This window comes from Drosophila grimshawi, unplaced genomic scaffold (assembly GCF_018153295.1).
Source record: "Drosophila grimshawi isolate 15287-2541.00 unplaced genomic scaffold, ASM1815329v1 contig_44, whole genome shotgun sequence".
In the NCBI taxonomy this organism is placed as follows: domain Eukaryota; kingdom Metazoa; phylum Arthropoda; class Insecta; order Diptera; family Drosophilidae; genus Drosophila; species Drosophila grimshawi.
Genome location: NW_025063240.1, coordinates 17034781 through 17053226, shown reverse-complemented (window position 1 = coordinate 17053226; position 18446 = coordinate 17034781). Strand labels below are relative to the sequence as shown.

At 42.1% G+C, this 18446-nt stretch overlaps 4 protein-coding genes across 7 annotated transcripts; 3 read left to right on the top strand and 1 right to left on the bottom strand.

Moving 5' to 3' along the window:
* The first annotated feature begins 54 nt into the window (after positions 1–54).
* LOC6556615 (rho GTPase-activating protein 68F) lies at positions 55–4714 on the top strand. 2 transcript variants are annotated; one of them, XM_001983872.3, is made up of 6 exons: positions 55–286; positions 1300–1396; positions 2188–2313; positions 2699–2734; positions 2800–2995; positions 3054–4714. In XM_001983872.3, exons 2-6 carry the CDS (start codon positions 1360–1362, stop codon positions 4057–4059), a joined length of 1401 nt encoding a protein of 466 aa, XP_001983908.1. In that variant the 5' UTR covers positions 55–286; positions 1300–1359; the 3' UTR covers positions 4060–4714. The 2 variants fall into 2 exon arrangements, with proteins under 2 accessions (XP_001983908.1, XP_043071298.1); XM_043215363.1 differs by having other exon boundaries at positions 238–286; positions 2702–2734; positions 3054–4702.
* An 84-nt stretch (positions 4715–4798) lies between these two features.
* On the bottom strand, positions 4799–7016 carry LOC6556651 (eukaryotic translation initiation factor 3 subunit L). Of its 2 annotated transcripts, none has more exons than XM_001983873.3 (4): positions 6821–7016; positions 6177–6661; positions 5148–6120; positions 4799–5085 (listed from the first exon to the last, which is right to left on the bottom strand). In XM_001983873.3, exons 1-4 carry the CDS (start codon positions 6848–6850, stop codon positions 4951–4953), a joined length of 1623 nt encoding a protein of 540 aa, XP_001983909.1. In that variant the 5' UTR covers positions 6851–7016; the 3' UTR covers positions 4799–4950. The 2 variants fall into 2 exon arrangements, with proteins under 2 accessions (XP_001983909.1, XP_032590510.1); XM_032734619.2 differs by having other exon boundaries at positions 6177–6658; positions 6821–6978.
* Positions 7017–7153: 137 nt separating this feature from the next.
* On the top strand, positions 7154–17790 carry LOC6559017 (neurexin-4). Of its 2 annotated transcripts, none has more exons than XM_032734610.2 (12): positions 7154–7597; positions 9460–9576; positions 12702–12898; positions 13050–13191; positions 13248–14426; positions 14490–14615; positions 14674–14877; positions 14941–15870; positions 15931–16110; positions 16167–16511; positions 16573–16710; positions 16771–17790. In XM_032734610.2, the coding sequence occupies exons 1-12, from the start codon at positions 7501–7503 to the stop codon at positions 16959–16961; spliced, it is 3846 nt and encodes a 1281-aa protein (XP_032590501.1). In that variant the 5' UTR covers positions 7154–7500; the 3' UTR covers positions 16962–17790. The 2 variants fall into 2 exon arrangements, with proteins under 2 accessions (XP_032590501.1, XP_032590496.1); XM_032734605.2 differs by lacking the exon at positions 12702–12898 and adding an exon at positions 12148–12344 and having other exon boundaries at positions 7155–7597.
* Positions 9802–10928, top strand: LOC116805015 (L-aminoadipate-semialdehyde dehydrogenase-phosphopantetheinyl transferase). Its single transcript, XM_032734625.2, has one exon. The coding sequence runs from the start codon at positions 9971–9973 to the stop codon at positions 10856–10858; it is 888 nt and encodes a 295-aa protein (XP_032590516.1). The 5' UTR covers positions 9802–9970; the 3' UTR covers positions 10859–10928.
* Positions 17791–18446: the final 656 nt, after the last annotated feature.

Below are 18446 nucleotides of genomic sequence, written 5' to 3'. Positions count from 1 at the left end.
CACAATAACAATAGTAACAATAACAAGAGTAATTATATTGTATTTTACTATTAGCAATTCCCTTACTTAGTAATGGCATATGTTAAATAAGGAATTGAATACATATCTTTAAATTCAGTAATAATAACTACAACTGCAGCCCTGTAATAAATATTACTGCAGCCCAGACGCAAAAGTTAAAGCCAACCCTGTTCGAGCGCAGAGCTAAACATACAAAGTTTTTCTTCTGGACACAACAATTATTTTATTTATTCTTGTGCTACGCAAAAGACTACAAAATATTTAGGTAAATATACAAACGGCATACATCAAACATGAAGAGTGCAAACCGGACAGACATCAAAATACAAAGTTTATAATAACTTCGACGCATTTGCATAAGCTTGCCATTTGCACTGCTGCTGATAAAAGCTCATTAACAAAAAAAGTAAATAATACTGTTTGTGTGTCTCTGCGACTGTGCTAAGAGTAAGTGCGCAGTTCTATGATGATTACGATTTTTTCGCTGTTGACATCTCGTTGTTTTTCAATTTCTGCTGCAGCCTGCAAATTCTTGTGTATGTATGTATGTGTGTGTGTGTGTGTAACGTACATAGTGTAATCTTACATACACACACAGTTACGCAGAAAATTGTACGGTTTGAGCTTTCAATAAATAGTTAAAGATATTTGTAAATTGGCATATATACTTAAAAAATTAATCACCATCGAAATCGTTTTTCTTTGGCCAACAATTTGGTTGTCACTCAAGCAACTATTACATATGTGTATGTGTATGTAGGGTTGTACTTGCGTGTGTGTGTGCTGAGTGTGTGTGTATTTATGTACATGCAAATACTGTAGTTCGTCTTGGTGGTGATGGTGGTGGAGGTGGGCGTAGGCGTTGCCGTCGCCATTCTCCCTACACTCGCCTCCACTTTGGCTTTGCGTGCAAGTGCTGCTTGCTGCTTAGCTTTGGCCTCGGCTTGGCTCGGCTCGATTTGACTTGAACTTTACCAATTGCCGTGTGTTTTGCCTGCTAGCCAGCCAGCAAGAAACAACCTATTGCCATTCAACGCAAATCAATCGTTGTATTTGTTTTTGTTTGCTGTTGTTGTTGGCGATAAAGTTGAATATGAATCAGCGCTCAACGTAATTATTATCATCATTATCATCATCAGCAGCAGCTCTTATCAAGCAACAACCAGCTTGTTGGTTGTTGTCGAAGTTTGGCCGCAGCTGTGACGTCATCGAAGAACTAGTTTTTGTTTTTGTCACACACAATTTTGACTAATGTATTGGCCATGTATTATTTTTCAGCTGTCGTCGCTCTTTTTGTAATAAGCGAAATTTGCAACAACTCGGCGCGTCTCTGGGGCAATGGATGTCAATTCACGTTTACCCGTTCGATTACCAGGTAAGAGCCGTCGTTGTCTGCAAGTCTAAATAGGCCGCAATTTTTAGTGTGTTTTAGTGCCATACATAAAGATATATTATGTTTACAGTTTATTTTTGCTAACCAAAGCCTCGAATGCGTTCGCTTAAGATTTAAACGTTTAAACTGTTACTGTAACTAAAAATGTAAAAAATAATAACAGTAATTAATGCCTTGCTTTTGACTAACTTTTTAACTCCCCCAACTTTGTTTGTGCTACTAATCCAAATCAAAAATCATGCCATTTTAGGCGGTTTCTCACTGTATATGTAAATATATATAGATTACATACATACAATTAAAATACACATACAAATAGAGATGCATAATCGTAAATTATACTTGAATGTTTTGTATAATTTTTGCGGTAGCTGCTATTGTTGCTATTGTTTGTTGTTTAACTTTTGCGTGTGTGTGTGTGTGTCTGTTGTTGTTTGGCTTAGAAAAATCCCTCTCTATCTCTTTCTCTTGCTCTTTATCTCTACTTTTTTGAAAATCTCTTTGTAAATAATTAAATTCGATACGAAACAACGAACCGTTTAAGCCCGATAACTCATCAAATTCTTTCTGATTCATGTTTATTCACTTACTCAATACACAAATCCGAACTAACTTGTTGCCTAAGGCCGTCAAAATACTTAAGTGAAAAGCATTACTTGTAAGATTACATTTTTGAAATTCTCACCACTCCGTTGGAAAAGCTAAGAGATTAATAAATTATTTTTCTCCTACTCATGTCACATGCTAAATCGAATAATCATCGCACAATGAAGGGCCCGCCATCAGCTCAATCGTGGGTAACTCGGAGGAGCCGCTCTCCAGCCTATCCGATCCCCATGACTACGAACCAAAGCTGGAGTTTGATGATACAGAGCTATTGACGCCAGCGCCACTCGAGAGTAAGATCGATTACAGAGTGTGCGCGACAAGCGATGCGATAATATTGGACATCAATGCGCTATAAAGCCAACAAAATTGAAACTTAAAAGTTGTCAAAGTGAGAGCGAAGAAATTCATCTCTTTCAGCTCTACTTGCAATGAGTGTGACAACTACTTGTCTTTGTATCTAACACTCGCGCTGATGTTGCACTTGAAACCACAAATTCTTCGTTCAAATTCATTACGCTCGAATTGTCTTTAATAACTGAAAGTAAACAACTCTTCGCTCAGAGATTTTACTCTGTCATCTTATCGCTTATCGCGTAGCATCGCATATCGCGCACATTCTAAGCATTATTTGCATTGCTCGAACTTAACATGATTAAACACTTGATTCATTGACAGAAGATGTTATGATCGGTGATTTTGTGCTAGCCGATGGTGAGTAAAGAAGAGTGCAAAGCGGTTTAAATAGTCAGTGACTAAAACATTCAAATGCCTTACAGATCCCGAGCTTGAGAACGAAGAAATTGTGAATCCCTTGGAGGACGATTTCGAGGATCAGCTGCGCGAGCAGTCGGAGAACTTTCAAGCTCAAAAAAACAAATGCGATTTTCTGGGCACGGATAAGCAAGGACGTCACATTTTTGGCATTTATGCCTCTCGCTTTCCCGAAAAGTCGCAGCTCGAGGGATTTGTGCGGTATGTTTTGCAAATGTTGTTGCCATTGGATTCTTTTAAAAACTGTCACATCTTGCAGCCAAGTCATCAAAGAGATTGAACCCTTTGTGGAGAACGATTATATACTCGTTTACTTTCATCAGGGCCTAAAGGAGGATAATAAGCCGTCGGCGCAGTTCCTGTGGAACTCGTACAAAGAGCTGGATCGCAATTTCCGAAAGAATTTAAAGACGCTGTATGTGGTGCATCCGACGTGGTTTATACGCGTCATCTGGAACTTCTTTAGCCCATTCATCAGCGACAAGTTTCGCAAAAAGCTAGTGTACATCTCCAGCCTCGATGAGCTACGTCAGGCGCTGGGCCTGAACAAGCTCAAGCTGCCCGACACCATTTGTGAATTTGACGACAAACTGAACCCAAGTCGCAGCCGTGTATCGCAGCCAGCAAACCCCAATGGGCGGCCGACGATGCAGTTTGGCGTGACCTTGAAATTCATTGTTATGCACAGTCCATGTCTCAACTCAATACCGCCCATTGTGCGCAAGTGTGTGGACTCGCTCTCAATCACGGGCGTCATCGATACAGAGGGTATATTTCGGCGATCGGGCAATCATGGCGAGATTATGGCTATCAAGGAGCGTGTCAATCGTGGCGAGGATGTTGATCTCAGCACAGTCAATGTGCATGTAATCGCCGGTTTGCTGAAGAGTTTTCTGCGAGATCTGGCCGAGCCACTGTTGACCTTTGAGTTGTACGATGATGTGACCAAGTTCCTAGACTGGCCAAAGGAGGAGCGTTCGCGGAACGTTACCCAGCTGATACGTGAAAAACTGCCCGAGGAGAACTATGAGCTGTTCAAATACATTGTTGATTTTCTTGTGCGTGTCGTTGACTGTGCGGATCTCAACAAAATGACCTCCTCCAACCTAGCGATTGTGTTCGGTCCGAACTTCTTGTGGTCCGGTCGCACAAACACTTCGTTGGAGGAGATTGCACCTATTAATGCATTTGTTGACTTTGTGCTGCAAAATCACAAAGCGATTTATCTGATTGATGTTAATCAGCGCACTGTAAGCGTAGATTAGCGGCACCGCTGTACACCACCACACACCACACCACCAACCCCCACACACACAAAGTCCGTAATTTGTAAATTGTTTCATTAAGTGTTAGCGTTAAGAGCCCGTTTTGGGGAGCACAGTGAAAAGCGCAAGCGTTTTTTCGTGTATAAAGTGTGTTGTAATTTTAAGTTGAAAATTTTCTTTTAACCTTGTAAACTGTGCTTGTAAAGGTTCTCTCTGCAACTACTATTTTAACTAACTTGTTGCCACCTCTCTCAACAGTATATTCCTCCTACTATTTTAACCAACTTGTTGCCACCTCTCTCAACAGTATATTCGTGCTCTCCTCTCCTCTCCAATCCCTTTAATAATAATGTAATACATTCAAATCACGAATAGTTAATTTACCAAAGAAATTTGTACGGTGTTTTATAAAACAGGAAACGGAGTTACGAATTACGCAAAAATATATATAATTTAAAATCAATGCGCACATTCCGAGCTAAAAACTAAGCTGCTGAATTTTGCAAAAAATGCAAGCAACTGGCAGAGCAATCTGTTGGAAGTGTAGAAAATTCAAAAAACGTAATAAGTGTAGATTATTGAATTTCCTTATTAGTAATATAAATTTTATATAACAAAACGGTATTGTTAACAAATAAAGTAAATGTTAATATCTTAATACATCCCTTGTGTGTGTTTGTTTCCCCTCTGTTTGAAATCTATTTCCCGTAAACAGCAAATTAAGAATTGTGGTTGCTTCTAAATGATGTCCATTTCGAATTTTTGAGACCTCTCGCTGCGTCTCTGCGCATCTTTTGTTTTTATTGATACCAAAACAAAAAAAAATAGAGTCCAAATTGGAATTTTAAATAAGTTGTTTACGAACGTTTACAGTGTACTTGGTTTATGTGCTTAAATATTGATGTTCTTTAGCTTGCGATTCAGATCATTGAACTTCATTATCTTACGCACAAAGAAATCGCCATATCGATGTGAGACCTTGGTGTCGGCAATATGAATCATGTCATCGTCAATGTAGAAATCAAGCTGCAAATGATCGTAAACAAATTTTACTTCTATTTCAATTTAAATGCGGTTGCACAACTCACCTCAGAGCCAGACTTGAAGGTGCCCTCGAGGCCACTGGGACCCTTGCTCCAGACCAAATTGCGCATCTTGTGCTTGAAGCAGAGCAAACGTATCAGCAGCTTGGACACATCATCTTCGTTGGCATTGGGATCGATGAAGGAGGCCAGTTTGGTCAGCGGCAATGTGGTGTAGAGCTTTAGATACGAGCGGGTTGTTGGCAAATCCTTCTGTTGGCGCACCTCATCCATGAACACAAGCAGCTGGTGCTCCATCGGATCCTTGACGTAGTCTTCCAGGGGCGCATCGGCGACGGGCGGACAAGGGCTAACAAATCTAGGGCATGCAAAGACAAAGAATGACTTGAAGACCTCCAGATCGCCGCACTGCATCTTGAACATGGCATCGTGATAGTTCTTCTCGCGCAACACCTGCTGAATGGACTCATCAATGCACTGCGGATGCAGTACCAGGCAAATGGCTAGCAAATGATACATCTGCTCGGCCTGTTTGTTGATCTGGTCGTTCTGATAGGAGCGCGTACTGTACAGCTGCTTGGTGCGCTGAATATACAGCAGGATGTCGGAGAAGGTGCGAATGGCATCCGCATAGCGACGCATCATCATGTAAGCGAATCCCACGTAGTACGATGTCGATATCTGACAAGCGGGTATGTGCGAATAGGCCGATTTCTTGTGAATCTCGATGGGCTCCAGCACCTTAATGGCCTGGTAGTAGTCACCCAGCAGCGAGTGGACGCGTAGCAGACCGACCAGCGAGAAGTAGCCGAGCATCTTGTAAAAGGCTAATTTGCCAAAATCGCCAGCCACGGTCTGCGGATCAATGCCCTGCGAGATGGCCTCCAGCTGCTTCTTGATGTTCGAGATATCGACCAGCGAATGGAGCACGTTCAGAATGCACAGAATACTCCACACATTGCTGTGATTCACGCATAGCTGCTGAATCTCATCCTGCGACTTGTCCGTCAAGCGTGCACTGTGCAAAGATTTAATATGATTTACAATAACAATTCCAAGACAATTGCTACTTACCGATATTGTGCAAAGTTCTGGAACTGATAGACAAACTCATCCACCAACTCCCATAACCAGATGTCGGGCAATTCGAGAAGCACCGGATTCTGGGCCGAAATGATTAGATTGAAGAAATCGCAGTAGTTGAAGAACGAGTTAATGCGCTGATCCAGCTTGGGACCACCAGGGATGCGAGCATGGATGTGGCGATAGTACAGCTCCTTATATAGAATCAGAAACACTTTGTCATTGTCCACAATGGCGCCCACCTCCTGCTCCTCGGGCCAGGCACTCTTGTCGAAGTGGTGATCGCTGATCTGTGGGAATGTGTTCTCATACATATTCTGTATATCGTAGAGATTCCCCTCCTTGATCGCCTGACAGAAGTTAATGAGAAAGTACTTGACATTCTCCGGCATGCGGTTGGCGTAGTAATTGCGCTCATACTCCAAATCAAGCGCTGGATCGCCGGTGTGCGCATAATCATCATAAAAGTCCTGCTGCTGATTAACAAGAAACAAAACAAAAGTTTATAGTTTTAATTGTGTATTGTTGACGGTGGCGGAGCCACAAAAGTTGGGTTATGTTTTGTTTGCCCCCCGTTAAATGGCAATTTGTGTAAGTGCAGTGTATGCTGTTGGCTGTGATTGGCAAATGCTTACCGTGTTATTAAAGTCTTCACCGCCGTACATTTTTGCTGTTTTACTATCTGTTCCTTGGCACAAAAACCGAATTACTTCGCAACGTCTGACAAACACGCCAACAAATTTTTCTGGCGTAGCAGAAAGGGATCGAAACGTAAGTGCGAATCGCCAAACGTAACGCAAAGCGGAGCTGTCTAGCGCAAAAATGCTCAAGGCAGTGCTGGAAAAGAGCTGAAAACGTAGTCCACAAAAATCGATAAGAGTATCGAAAAGTCCAAAGCATACTCGTGTATCGATAATATTAAATAATTGTAAGCGTAGCGAGACGTGTGTGTGTCATCTACTCGCAGCGTTAATTATTTTCTAATCAAACGTCGATGCTCCGTGAACGTTGGGCTGGGCGCACCGAACATATTTCAGTTTAAGCTCGCGTTTAAAAAAATAAAACATCAGTGAAATCACATAGAAGTAAATAAGGCGTCACATTGTGTTTATTGGCGAAAAGTGTTCACGTTGACGACGCCAGCACCGCGGGGTTGGGAAAACAACAACTTGTCCCGCTGGCCTGTGTCTGCTGGAACTGGCTGCACCAAAAGTGCATTTGACTGTGCATCGCATCTGTGGAGTCATTACAAATAATTTAAGCATAAATGTGTCATTAAGTCATTTGGCCTGATTTGCTAGTACAAAAAGCCAATATGAGGCAACAAAGTTCGTCACAAAGTACGGCAACAATTTCCATTTGCTCCTGCCTTCTGCTGCTGTGCAGCAACAGCGTGGGAATTGCACTAGCAGGTAAAATATGTTCATTAAAAGTATTGTTGTTGTATCGGAAATAATTCAATTTTTGTGTGCAAAAGGAAAAAATATTGAATTCTTGTAAGCCAAGTTTTGGGCGTGTTCCCCAAGCGCAGAAGACTCGTCATTTTTAATTTTGCTTTTGGTTTGTGATTCGCTTTTTAACACGCTCTTTGAAAAGATCGTGCGCCCTCTCTCTCTCTCTCGCTGCGCTCTCTGGCGCTCACGAGATCCAAAACGCTGCTTACGAACAGCGCTGGCAAAACAAAAACCAACAAGCAACGCCTTTTTTTTTAATTCGATGCTTATTGGAATCGTTTTTAATGTCGGTTTGGTTGCATTTTGTTGCCGGCATTTTTTGCATTGCGGCCATTGTTGCCGCTGCTGCACTGCGCATGCCACAATAAAAAGAAGAAAAACAAAAAAATATAATCTAATGATTAATTATATTACATTATATGTATTATATAATAGATACGCTGACCAAAAATAAACATTTTAAGTTCATATGCAAACATTTGATGACTAAAAATAAACAATTCCTCACTCTCAAGCATCAACCATGCACCCCGAGAGAAGCAAACAGACAGACAAACACTTTACTAATTTATTGCGATGCTTATAATTATTTCTTGCCCCTCCGGCCAAGGCGAACATCATCCACACTTCCCAAAAAAAATTCAGCAGGCGGAAATTAGTTTTCGATATCGGTCACGTCATATTTATTTCATTGAGAACATTAGCCAGATTTCTATTCTTTTTTTTTATTATGCATGTTGTGATTACATTGAAAATAAGCACATATACGATTAATTGGAATCATAATAGAAATACTTGAACTACTTGAGAATCGCATGTAGTATGTCAATCATATAAAAAGTAAGCCATTGCGTTTCTTCGGCTTAGTCAAGCGATAAAAACGAAAACTAGTTCAGATTTGTTGCCTTTAGCTCTCTATTGATTATTTTTCTAAAAATGTGCGTGTTTTCAATTGTTTGTGAAGGGGGCAAATCATACGGTGCCTGTCACTCAGGTATCCTCCTCCTCCTCCTCCAAGATCCCTATTCTAGTGGGTAGGGCATTCTTTTAAGTAAACATATGTATATAAATGTTAGTGTGCGTATTCTTGTGTGCATATATATCAAGATTGACTTTAGCTAATCTGCTGCAAGGCTCTGCTTTTGCCCCCTTCTCCTATCCAAGGGCACATGAACTCTGTTAGCCTCGTGGCAGACGGCTGACGGCTAAGGGCTAAGGGTTGATTTTTGTGTTTACACACACAGGAACTGCACCCACAAAAGGCGACGCCAACTTGGGGGTTGTCGTCTGAGACACACATCGACAGACGGAAAGACGGAAGTCGACTCTATGATATCCTGGCCCTGTTATCACGCCTGCTGAACTGTCTAAGTGGGCACTTTTCAATATTGCTGCAGGCACAAGGGGACAATGTCATGGAAACCAAATATTTACACCACATATAGAGAGATAAGACGGTGCAACAGCAAATTGCACTGCAATAAAGCAATAAATAAATACTGTGTTTATTTACACTTTCTGTTCATCAATGTGGTATGGCCATATTTATGGCTCATGAAAATGAGTACTAAAAAGCCGGAAAGGATCCAAATGATTGTTTAAATTATATACAAACTCAAGAAAATTGGCGACAGTCCAAGCGTATTACTTTTCATTCTGTTTCTGTCATTTTTCAATTTTTATTTACGCCAGTGACATTTTACATATATACACATATCATATATATCTCTGCGGCAAATAACTGGGTCATACAATTACTTCTTACCACACAAAAAAAGAAAATCTATAATTATTGTCGTTTTCTTGGCATTGCATTGCAGATTCCTTCAGTGATTATTTTTCCGACTATGAATGTAATCAACCTTTATTGGAAAATTCGGTCTTGACGGCCACATCATCGTTGACTGAACGTGGCCCGGATAAGGCGCGTCTAAATGGTAAGTCCAATCTGTAGATGTAATTACATTTGATTTCAGTTGTCTTTAGTAATTGCTTATTAGTTGCGTTTGTTATTTGTTTATTTTGACCTGATTAGTTTTACGCTTCTCAGTATTTGTTGTCTTTAGTTGATATTTAGCCGCCAAACATTTTAAATAAATAGTCCCCCTCTCCACAATTGGCGCTCGTTGACAACTCTACTCGCTGCACAGCGATGCTAACTCGTTGCATGCGTGTGTCGTCGTATTTACTGAATTCCACCAGTTAAGAAGAAGCAGCGCATTAGCAAATTAGTTGATTAAGTAAAGGAAAAAGAAAAAGGAAATTTGTCGAAATGTTTTGCAGTTTAATGAAATAAAATACAATTGCAAACATATTTGCAACGGCAATCCAATGAACAAACACATCTGCACACGATGGGCGTTCGATTTGAGCACATGGACGCCGACGTTACCGCAGCTGACGCATGCTGTTGCCGTCATCCAGCCCGAGGAGCGAACGCGTCTGATGAAGTTTCACTTTATCGATGACTTTCTATCCTCGCTAATTGGCCGCCTATTAATGCGCAAATTTGTGAGCACGTGCAGCGGGCAGCCCTATCATAAAGTGCAATTCACACGCGACACACGCGGCAAGCCCCACTGGGTGCAGCAGGCACAAGACGAGGCACAAAAGAGGAACGTCGCCCTCAGTTTCAATGTGTCGCATCAGGGCAAAATGGTAATACTGGCGGGCATCAGAGGCAATAAAGATGATGCCGAATTTGGCATTGGTGCGGATGTCATGAAAATCGAACACAATGGCGGCAAATCCCTCGCTGATTTCTTTCGCCTCATGCAGACCAAATTCTCGCCACAGGAGTGGAGCTACATTGGCAGGCCGCAGCATAATGAGCGGGCACAGCTCAAGGCCTTTATGCGGCACTGGTGCTTGAAAGAGGCCTATGTCAAGGAGCTGGGCGTTGGCATAACCGTTGATCTGCAAAAGATCAGCTTCTCGATGGACACCACACATCCGCTGGAGGAGGCAGCCTCACCGCTCTGTGGCACCACGCTGCGCTGCAATGGCACCCCGATGACGCAGTGGCACTTTGAAGAGCATTTACTATCACCCAAGTACTGTGCCGCAATCGCATTCCGCAATTGTCTGCCACACGAGCATGCGAGATTTGAATTTCTTCCATTCGAGAATCTTATTGAGCGCAGCGCAGCCGCCGAGCAACCAGATGTGGTTGCCTACTGCAAGGAGGCGCTACTCAAGCCACAGAAGCGCCATCAGTAGGCGCTAACGATACAAAAACATTAGCTTAGTTTGTGATTTTGAAATAAATGTAATTTTATTTTTGATAGCACACTCATACTTCATACTCCAAACATTTTAGGCGAGCGTTTGATTGGCGTGCCAAACAGCTGTCCACAAATTCCAGCTCTCTGCCAACAATAACAAAAACACAAATGAAATCAGACGTAAGCCGGAAATATGCTTAAAAGGCAATAAACCCAAATGTAGGCACTCTCTCCTGCTTGATTCGCTTGTCGTAATGGGCCCCAGACATGTTCCAGACAACGTTGTTTGCTAAATGTATGCACAAACAGAACGGGACACGGAACACCACAGTCTCGACAAAAGGGTAGCGACCTGGTAGTTAGGTTCACTGAGTTTATTTTATTTTTGTATATACCCTGTGCCCATTAAATGCGTGTGGAAAGGGTATAAGGAAGTTGCGGAAATGTATGTAACAAGCTCATGTTGATATCTACAACCTTATACAGTATAAATATTAATATTTGCAGTCAGCTAAATATAGAATTGTTCGTCCACAAGTTTACAAGTTGATGCATCTTTGTGGCTAGAGTTGATAAACAGTTGTAAGTAAAAAGTTGAGATCTGCAAGGGTATTTAAACTTCGTCACCCTAGCATAAATGCCTATTTTGTTTGTAGTTCCTTTTATGTTTTTTTTGGCATTCCAGAATTGTTGAGCAAAGTTTTATCGATGGCAAACTTTAATGCGGCATTGAAACTGAACTCAACACTACTTGAGCGCCATTTGCTTTCTATGAGCATAATCCCTGGCGATCGGATGCATATACACTGCTTGTTCACACAGTCTTTGGTCACGCCGGGCGCATTAAAACAAAAGCAGAATCCTCGGACGGGCTCTGAATTGTTTATGCTCAGTCCGCCTGCCATGTCCATTTAGTGTTAACACCAGCACTTGGGTTCACCCCTGTTGTTTCCCGCTGTTTGCTGCTGCAAGCTGCAGTTGCGAATTTATTTTTATGCCAGGGGTTTGCTGCTCTCTCTCTCACCCTTGCTTTTGTTAAGGACCTTTTGCTGGTAACGAGTCGGGTCGGGTCGGATTGGGCCACTTGCAGCTGTCAAGCGAAATCGCCTTAAATTATGGCCTCTTAATTGGCAACGATGGCCAACGTTTTGTCTGTAACTAATCGATCCACCTCCACCCTCCCTCCTCCCATTTGGGTTCACAATTGATTTTGTTTTTATTTTTATTTTCATTTTTAAATTACCAATTAATTTTTAACTGCCCTCCACCACCACCACACCAAAGCTGGCACATCCTGGTCAGCGAAGAGTTCGGACTTTGATCAGCGTCTGATCATTGATTTGGGTGTGGTGAAGAATGTTACGCACATTGCGCTGCAAGGACGCCCGCACAGCAATGAATATGTGACAGAGTATACCATTAGCTATGGCATCACAGATCTCGAGTTTGCCGACTATAAAGAGCCCGGTGGCAACATCAAGGTAAGCGCGCAACAACCAACCAACCAACCACCCGCTTCAAATCTCATCCTAATCCAATCAATGTGCTCGGGTTTTTATGGTGGTGGCTGGCACAGAGACATCAACCCGGATATGCAAGCTAACTAAAACAGCTGCACAAAATTCTACATATTTTCATAAATATTTAACGCTTTATTTGCATTTGTGCTTGTCTTTGTCTATTTGTATTTGTATTCATTTGTTTGCATGGCTTTCATTTTATGTGGTGTAGTTTTTATGTAGTTTTTTTTTTTTTGTAGTTTCACACTTTGCTTTCTAATAATGTGCTGACTCACTTAATCTGACATAATCTTAACCCCTGAATTGCACCCGGTGCAGGTAACTCTGCTTGGACGCCCGTCGAGAATACGTATAACCACTTTCTAACACTCGATCTGGGCGGGGCGCGTATGGTGCGCAAGATTGCCACCATGGGACGCATGCACACCGATGAGTTCGTCACGGAGTACATTGTCCAGTACTCGGATGATGGCGAGTATTGGCGCTCGTACGTAAATCCCACAAGCGAGCCGCAGGTAACCAGTGACTAACACTAGCCTAAGTCTAAATCTAAATCTAACTTAATCTTAAACTTGACTAAACAAAACTGAAAATTGTTGTATGGTGCAAGGCTCTTTCTATGTTTGATTTTATTATATTAATATCACAACTACTTTTGCGAAACAGATGTTCAAAGGCAATTCCGATGGCAATTCCATACACTATAATGTCTTTGAGGTGCCCATCATTGCACAGTGGGTGCGCGTTAATCCCACACGCTGGCACGATCGCATCTCCATGCGTGTCGAGCTCTACGGCTGTGAATACAGTGAGTGTAATAAAAATAATACCCATTTCATCAGTTATTAATGCTTATTTTCACAGTTTCGGAGAATCTGTATTTTAATGGCACTGGACTGGTGCGTTACGATTTGCGTCGTGAGCCCGTTGCCTCCGCCCAGGAGTCGATACGCTTTCGTTTCAAGACTGCCTTTGCAAATGGCGTCATGATGTACTCCCGTGGTACTCAAGGCGATTATTATGCCCTGCAGCTGAAGGACAACAAAATGGTGCTGAATCTTGATCTTGGTTCGGGCATTATGACCTCGCTCTCCGTCGGCAGTTTGCTGGATGATAATGTATGGCACGATGTCGTTATCTCGCGTAATCGGCGTGACATCATCTTCTCCGTGGATCGAGTTATTGTGCGTGGTCGCATTCAGGGCGAGTTTAGTCGCTTGAATCTGAATCGGGAGCTGTATTTGGGTGGTGTTCCCAATGTGCAGGAGGGCCTCATTGTACAGCAGAACTTTTCGGGCTGTCTCGAAAACATTTATCTAAACTCTACCAACTTTATAAAGACCATGAAGGATAGCTATGAGTTGGGCGAGGCCTATCTCTACATGAAAGTGAACACGATATATGCCTGCCCCTCGCCTCCGATTTATCCAGTTACCTTCACGACGCGCGGTTCGTTTGTGCGACTGAAGGGTTATGAGAACTCGCAGCGTTTGAATGTGTCGTTCTATTTCCGCACCTACGAGGAGACAGGCGTCATGCTGCATCACGACTTTTATTCGGGTGGATACATAAAAGTGTTCCTAGATTTTGGCAAAGTGAAGATCGATCTAATGGCTAAGGATAAGCCGCGCATCATTCTGGACAACTATGACGAGCAGTTCAACGATGGCAAATGGCATTCGTTTGTGCTTTCCATCGAGCGTAATCGTCTCATTCTCAACATTGATCAACGGCCAATGACAACGACCAAGAATCTACAGATAGCCACAGGACACACGTACTACATAGCTGGTGGCAAGGATAAGAATGGCTTTGTTGGCTGTATGCGACTCATCTCGGTGGATGGTAACTACAAGTTGCCACAGGACTGGGTGCAGGGCGAGGAAGTATGTTGCGGCGACGAGGTTGTTGTCGATGCCTGCCAAATGATTGATCGCTGCAATCCAAATCCCTGCCAGCACAAGGGCGTCTGTCATCAGAACAGCATGGAGTTCTTCTGCGAATGTGCCCATACTGGCTATGCTGGAGCTGTATGCCATACCTGTAAGTGGCAAAGACTAATATTATATCTCTGCTCGCTATCATTCGCTCTCCTTCTTTGTTTAGCCAACAATCCTCTGTCCTGTCAGGCCTTGAAGAATGTGCAGCATGTGCAGCAACGTGTTAACTTGAATATCGATGTGGATGGCAGCGGTCCGCTGGAGCCTTTCCCGGTTACCTGCGAGTTTTACTGTAAGTGCTTTTACTTTTTTATTGATGGCACTAAATCTAATCAAATCTTTTTGTGTAGCCGATGGTCGAGTTATAACCACACTGGGTCACAGTCAGGAGCACACAACGACGGTGGATGGCTTCCAGGAGCCCGGCTCTTTTGAGCAGAGTATCATGTATGATGCCAATAAACTGCAAATCGAGGCACTGCTGAATCGCTCACACAGCTGCTGGCAGCGACTGAGCTACTCATGTCGTTCGTCGCGTCTCTTCAATTCACCATGTAAATATTTATATTTCAAATCATCATTTTTATTGAATATTCACATTATATTTTTTTTTAAAGCTGAAGCTGGTAACTTCCGTCCCTTCTCCTGGTGGATCTCGCGCAACAATCAGCCCATGGATTACTGGGCAGGCGCTTTGCCTGGTTCACGCAAATGCGAGTGCGGCATCCTGGGCAAGTGTCATGACCCCACCAAGTGGTGCAACTGTGATTCCAACACCTTAGAGTGGGCTGAAGATGGCGGTGATATTCGTGAAAAGGAGCATCTGCCTGTGCGTGCTGTGAAGTTTGGTGACACTGGCACGCCATTGGATGAGAAGCAGGGCCGCTACACGCTGGGACCGATGCGTTGCGAGGGCGACGATCTGTTCAGTAATGTGGTGACTTTCCGCATCGCTGATGCTTCCATTAACTTGCCACCATTCGATATGGGACATTCGGGTGATATTTATCTGGAGTTCCGCACCACACAGGAAAACTCAGTGCTGTTCCATGCCACTGGCCCCACAGACTACATCAAGTTGAGTCTGATTGGCGGCAATAAGTTGCAGTTCCAGTACCAGGCCGGCAGCGGTCCGTTGGGTGTTAATGTGGGCACCAGCTACCATCTAAACGACAACAACTGGCACACGGTGAGCGTGGAGCGTAATCGCAAGGAGGCGCGTCTGGTTGTCGATGGCTCCATTAAGGCAGAAGTGCGCGAACCACCAGGTCCAGTGCGTGCTCTCCATCTGACATCCGATTTGGTTATTGGCTCTACGACGGAATACCGAGATGGCTATGTAGGCTGCATCCGAGCTCTATTGCTAAACGGAAAGATGGTGGATTTGAAGGAACACTCCATGCGTGGCATTTATGGCATCAGTACCGGCTGCGTAGGTCGTTGCGAATCGAGTCCTTGTCTGAATAACGGCACCTGCATTGAGCGCTACGATGGCTACGGTTGCGATTGCCGCTGGAGCGCCTTTAAGGGACCCATTTGCGCGGATGGTAGGCAAAATGAATATTAATGTTTAGCTTCTTTTACGAACTGTCTGATTTTGCTTGCAGAGATTGGCGTCAATTTGCGTTCCAGTTCCATTATACGCTATGAGTTCGAGGGCTCTTTCCGTTCCACCATTGCGGAGAATATTCGAGTGGGTTTCACAACGACAATACCCAAAGGTTTCCTGCTCGGCTTCTCATCGAATCTGACTGGCGAATATCTGACCATACAAATTTCCAATTCAGGTGACTTTACATACTCTTTTGTTGCATAGAATAGGTTATAATTGGTTCCTTGGCAGGTCACTTGCGGTGTGTCTTTGACTTTGGCTTTGAGCGACAGGAAATTATATTCCCCAAGAAGCATTTCGGTCTGGGACAGTATCACGATGTGCGCTTTATGCGTAAGAATAGCGGTTCAACGGTGGTGCTGCATGTGGATAACTACGAGCCCGTCGAATATAACTTTGATATCAAGGCGTCGGCGGATGCGCAGTTCAACAATATTCAGTACATGTACATTGGCAAGAACACCTCAATGTCCGACGGTTTTGTTGGTTGTGTTTCACGTGTGCAGTTCGATGATATTTATCCACTTAAGCTGATGTTTCAACAGAATCCACCCAATAATGTCAAATCTCTCGGCTGTAAGTTTCACATTGCTTACTTACTTAAAAGATTTGGTTACATTTGTCATCTCTTTGCTAGCTCAATTGACTGAAGACTTTTGCGGCGTTGAACCCGTAACGCATCCGCCTATTGAAATTGAGACTAGGCCGCCTCCACTGGTGGATGAGGAGAAGCTGCGAAAGGCTTACAATGAAGTTAACTCTGTGCTGCTGGCATGTAAGTTAAATCATTAGACCCAAACAAAATGCATTGTAATTAATCACGTCTGTTTTATAGTCCTGCTTGCCATACTCTTCCTGCTGCTTTTATTAATGTTCTTCCTAATTGGCCGCTATTTGCATCGTCACAAGGGCGACTATTTGACGCATGAGGATCATGGCGCCGATGGTGCCGATGATCCGGATGACGCTGTATTACACTCGACCACCGGCCACCAGGTCCGAAAGCGTACAGAGATTTTCATCTAAATAAACAAGTGCAGCAATGACAAGAAGACACGCAAACTGTTGAAAATTAATCGCCTTAAACACAAAATCAGCAACACACACAAACTGAGCGACGACTCAACCACTAAATATATATATAAAAACACAAAATCAAATCAACTAGGAAACGAATATGATAAATTATCATTCAGAGAACTTAAGGCATTTTCTACACTGCCAATTATTTTTAGCAAGTTTTTTGCTTTTAATTTGGTTAACTATTGGTTGCTGATTACTTACACTGTCGTTTTGTAAACGTTTCGCTTCTGTTGTTTAATGGCATTTAATTTGTAATTTTTATTTTACTTTGTACTTTGAACAACTCAATAGTCATCGAAGACCGTCCATTTTTGTTTAGTTGACTTTTATACACATTTTGTTTACCAAAATTAAGTTACCAATTGTACTTTAAGTTGCTACACGCTGTGCAGCCCGTCAACCAGCCAATTACATTTATGTATTGTACTAGTATTTATGCATACATATACGAATACACAAAAACCCACGACATTCCATTATATTTAATACGTTTTTCCCTCTATATTATTATTATGTAAATCATTTCAAATGTCTTCTAATTTACACAAAACGAAAAAAAAAAAACAAAAGTGAATCATTTTTTGTATTTAAACAAAATGCTAAGTTTTAAACATTTAGTAACGAAATAATAAAAGCGAATTGTATTTTTGGAAAATGCAATTGCATATTTGAAATATACCTTAGCATATGTATATATGGATGGAACTATATACACTGTGTTTACATTGACATATAAATTTTTCAAATTTCAATAAAATTAATTATATACAACAAAAATCGTTTTGTTTGTGAACTTACCGGCTCCCAGTGGAAACTATGGAAACTATGGAAACTAATTGATTTGCCAGTTTTCAGTCTCTTAATGTTTATTTAATATAATGTTGTATACTAAAAATATATGTTTGTATGTAAATGTTTTGTGTGTTTGTATGTGTGTGTGGTTGTATGTGTGTGTGTATTTTTGGGTGTTTACATATTTATAGGCTATTCCAGTTTTCATATTATCTCAAATATTTATAACAATATCGTTAAACGCTATTTTTGATTACTACGGGGTTTTCAAATTTGTAATTGTTTTTTGTTTGTTGTTATTATTTGTATTTGTTCAACTACAGTATTGGAATATTTCGAGGTGTATATATAATAATGCTATATGTATTATCCAACAACAGTCTAAATCGCATCTAAAGCTAAGATAGAATAACACTGGGTGGGTATATATTGAATACTTGGCAATAAAATTGTATGTTGAGGTTGTCACTAATCGTTCCAGTCCAGTAACAGTTAATGCCTTTCCAGAGCTTATGCTAATTATTCGTTCGTTGTATCTAATCATAATGGGTTTAATTGGTTTTGTTACCCAACCAGCGTTCGTTCGGTTCGATAATTTCTCTAGTTGTGCCTAGTGCATTTGTGTATGGGGTATGT

Coding starts and splice junctions, on each gene's coding strand:
- LOC6556651 (XM_001983873.3), bottom strand. CDS start 6,850: ATGTACGGCGGTGAAGACTTTAATAACACG. Junction 6,662..6,820: donor GTGAAGACTTTAATAACACG/GTAAGCATTTGC, acceptor CTTGTTAATCAG/CAGCAGGACTTTTATGATGA. Junction 5,086..5,147: donor CCTTCAAGTCTGGCTCTGAG/GTGAGTTGTGCA, acceptor GATCATTTGCAG/CTTGATTTCTACATTGACGA.
- LOC6556615 (XM_001983872.3), top strand. CDS start 1,360: ATGGATGTCAATTCACGTTTACCCGTTCGATTACCAG. Junction 1,397..2,187: donor TTTACCCGTTCGATTACCAG/GTAAGAGCCGTC, acceptor CGCACAATGAAG/GGCCCGCCATCAGCTCAATC. Junction 2,996..3,053: donor CAGCTCGAGGGATTTGTGCG/GTATGTTTTGCA, acceptor CACATCTTGCAG/CCAAGTCATCAAAGAGATTG.
- LOC116805015 (XM_032734625.2), top strand. CDS start 9,971: ATGAACAAACACATCTGCACACGATGGGCGTTCGATTTGAGCACATGG.
- LOC6559017 (XM_032734610.2), top strand. CDS start 7,501: ATGAGGCAACAAAGTTCGTCACAAAGTACGGCAACAATTTCCATTTGC. Junction 15,871..15,930: donor GGGACCCATTTGCGCGGATG/GTAGGCAAAATG, acceptor TTTTGCTTGCAG/AGATTGGCGTCAATTTGCGT. Junction 16,711..16,770: donor TAACTCTGTGCTGCTGGCAT/GTAAGTTAAATC, acceptor TCTGTTTTATAG/TCCTGCTTGCCATACTCTTC.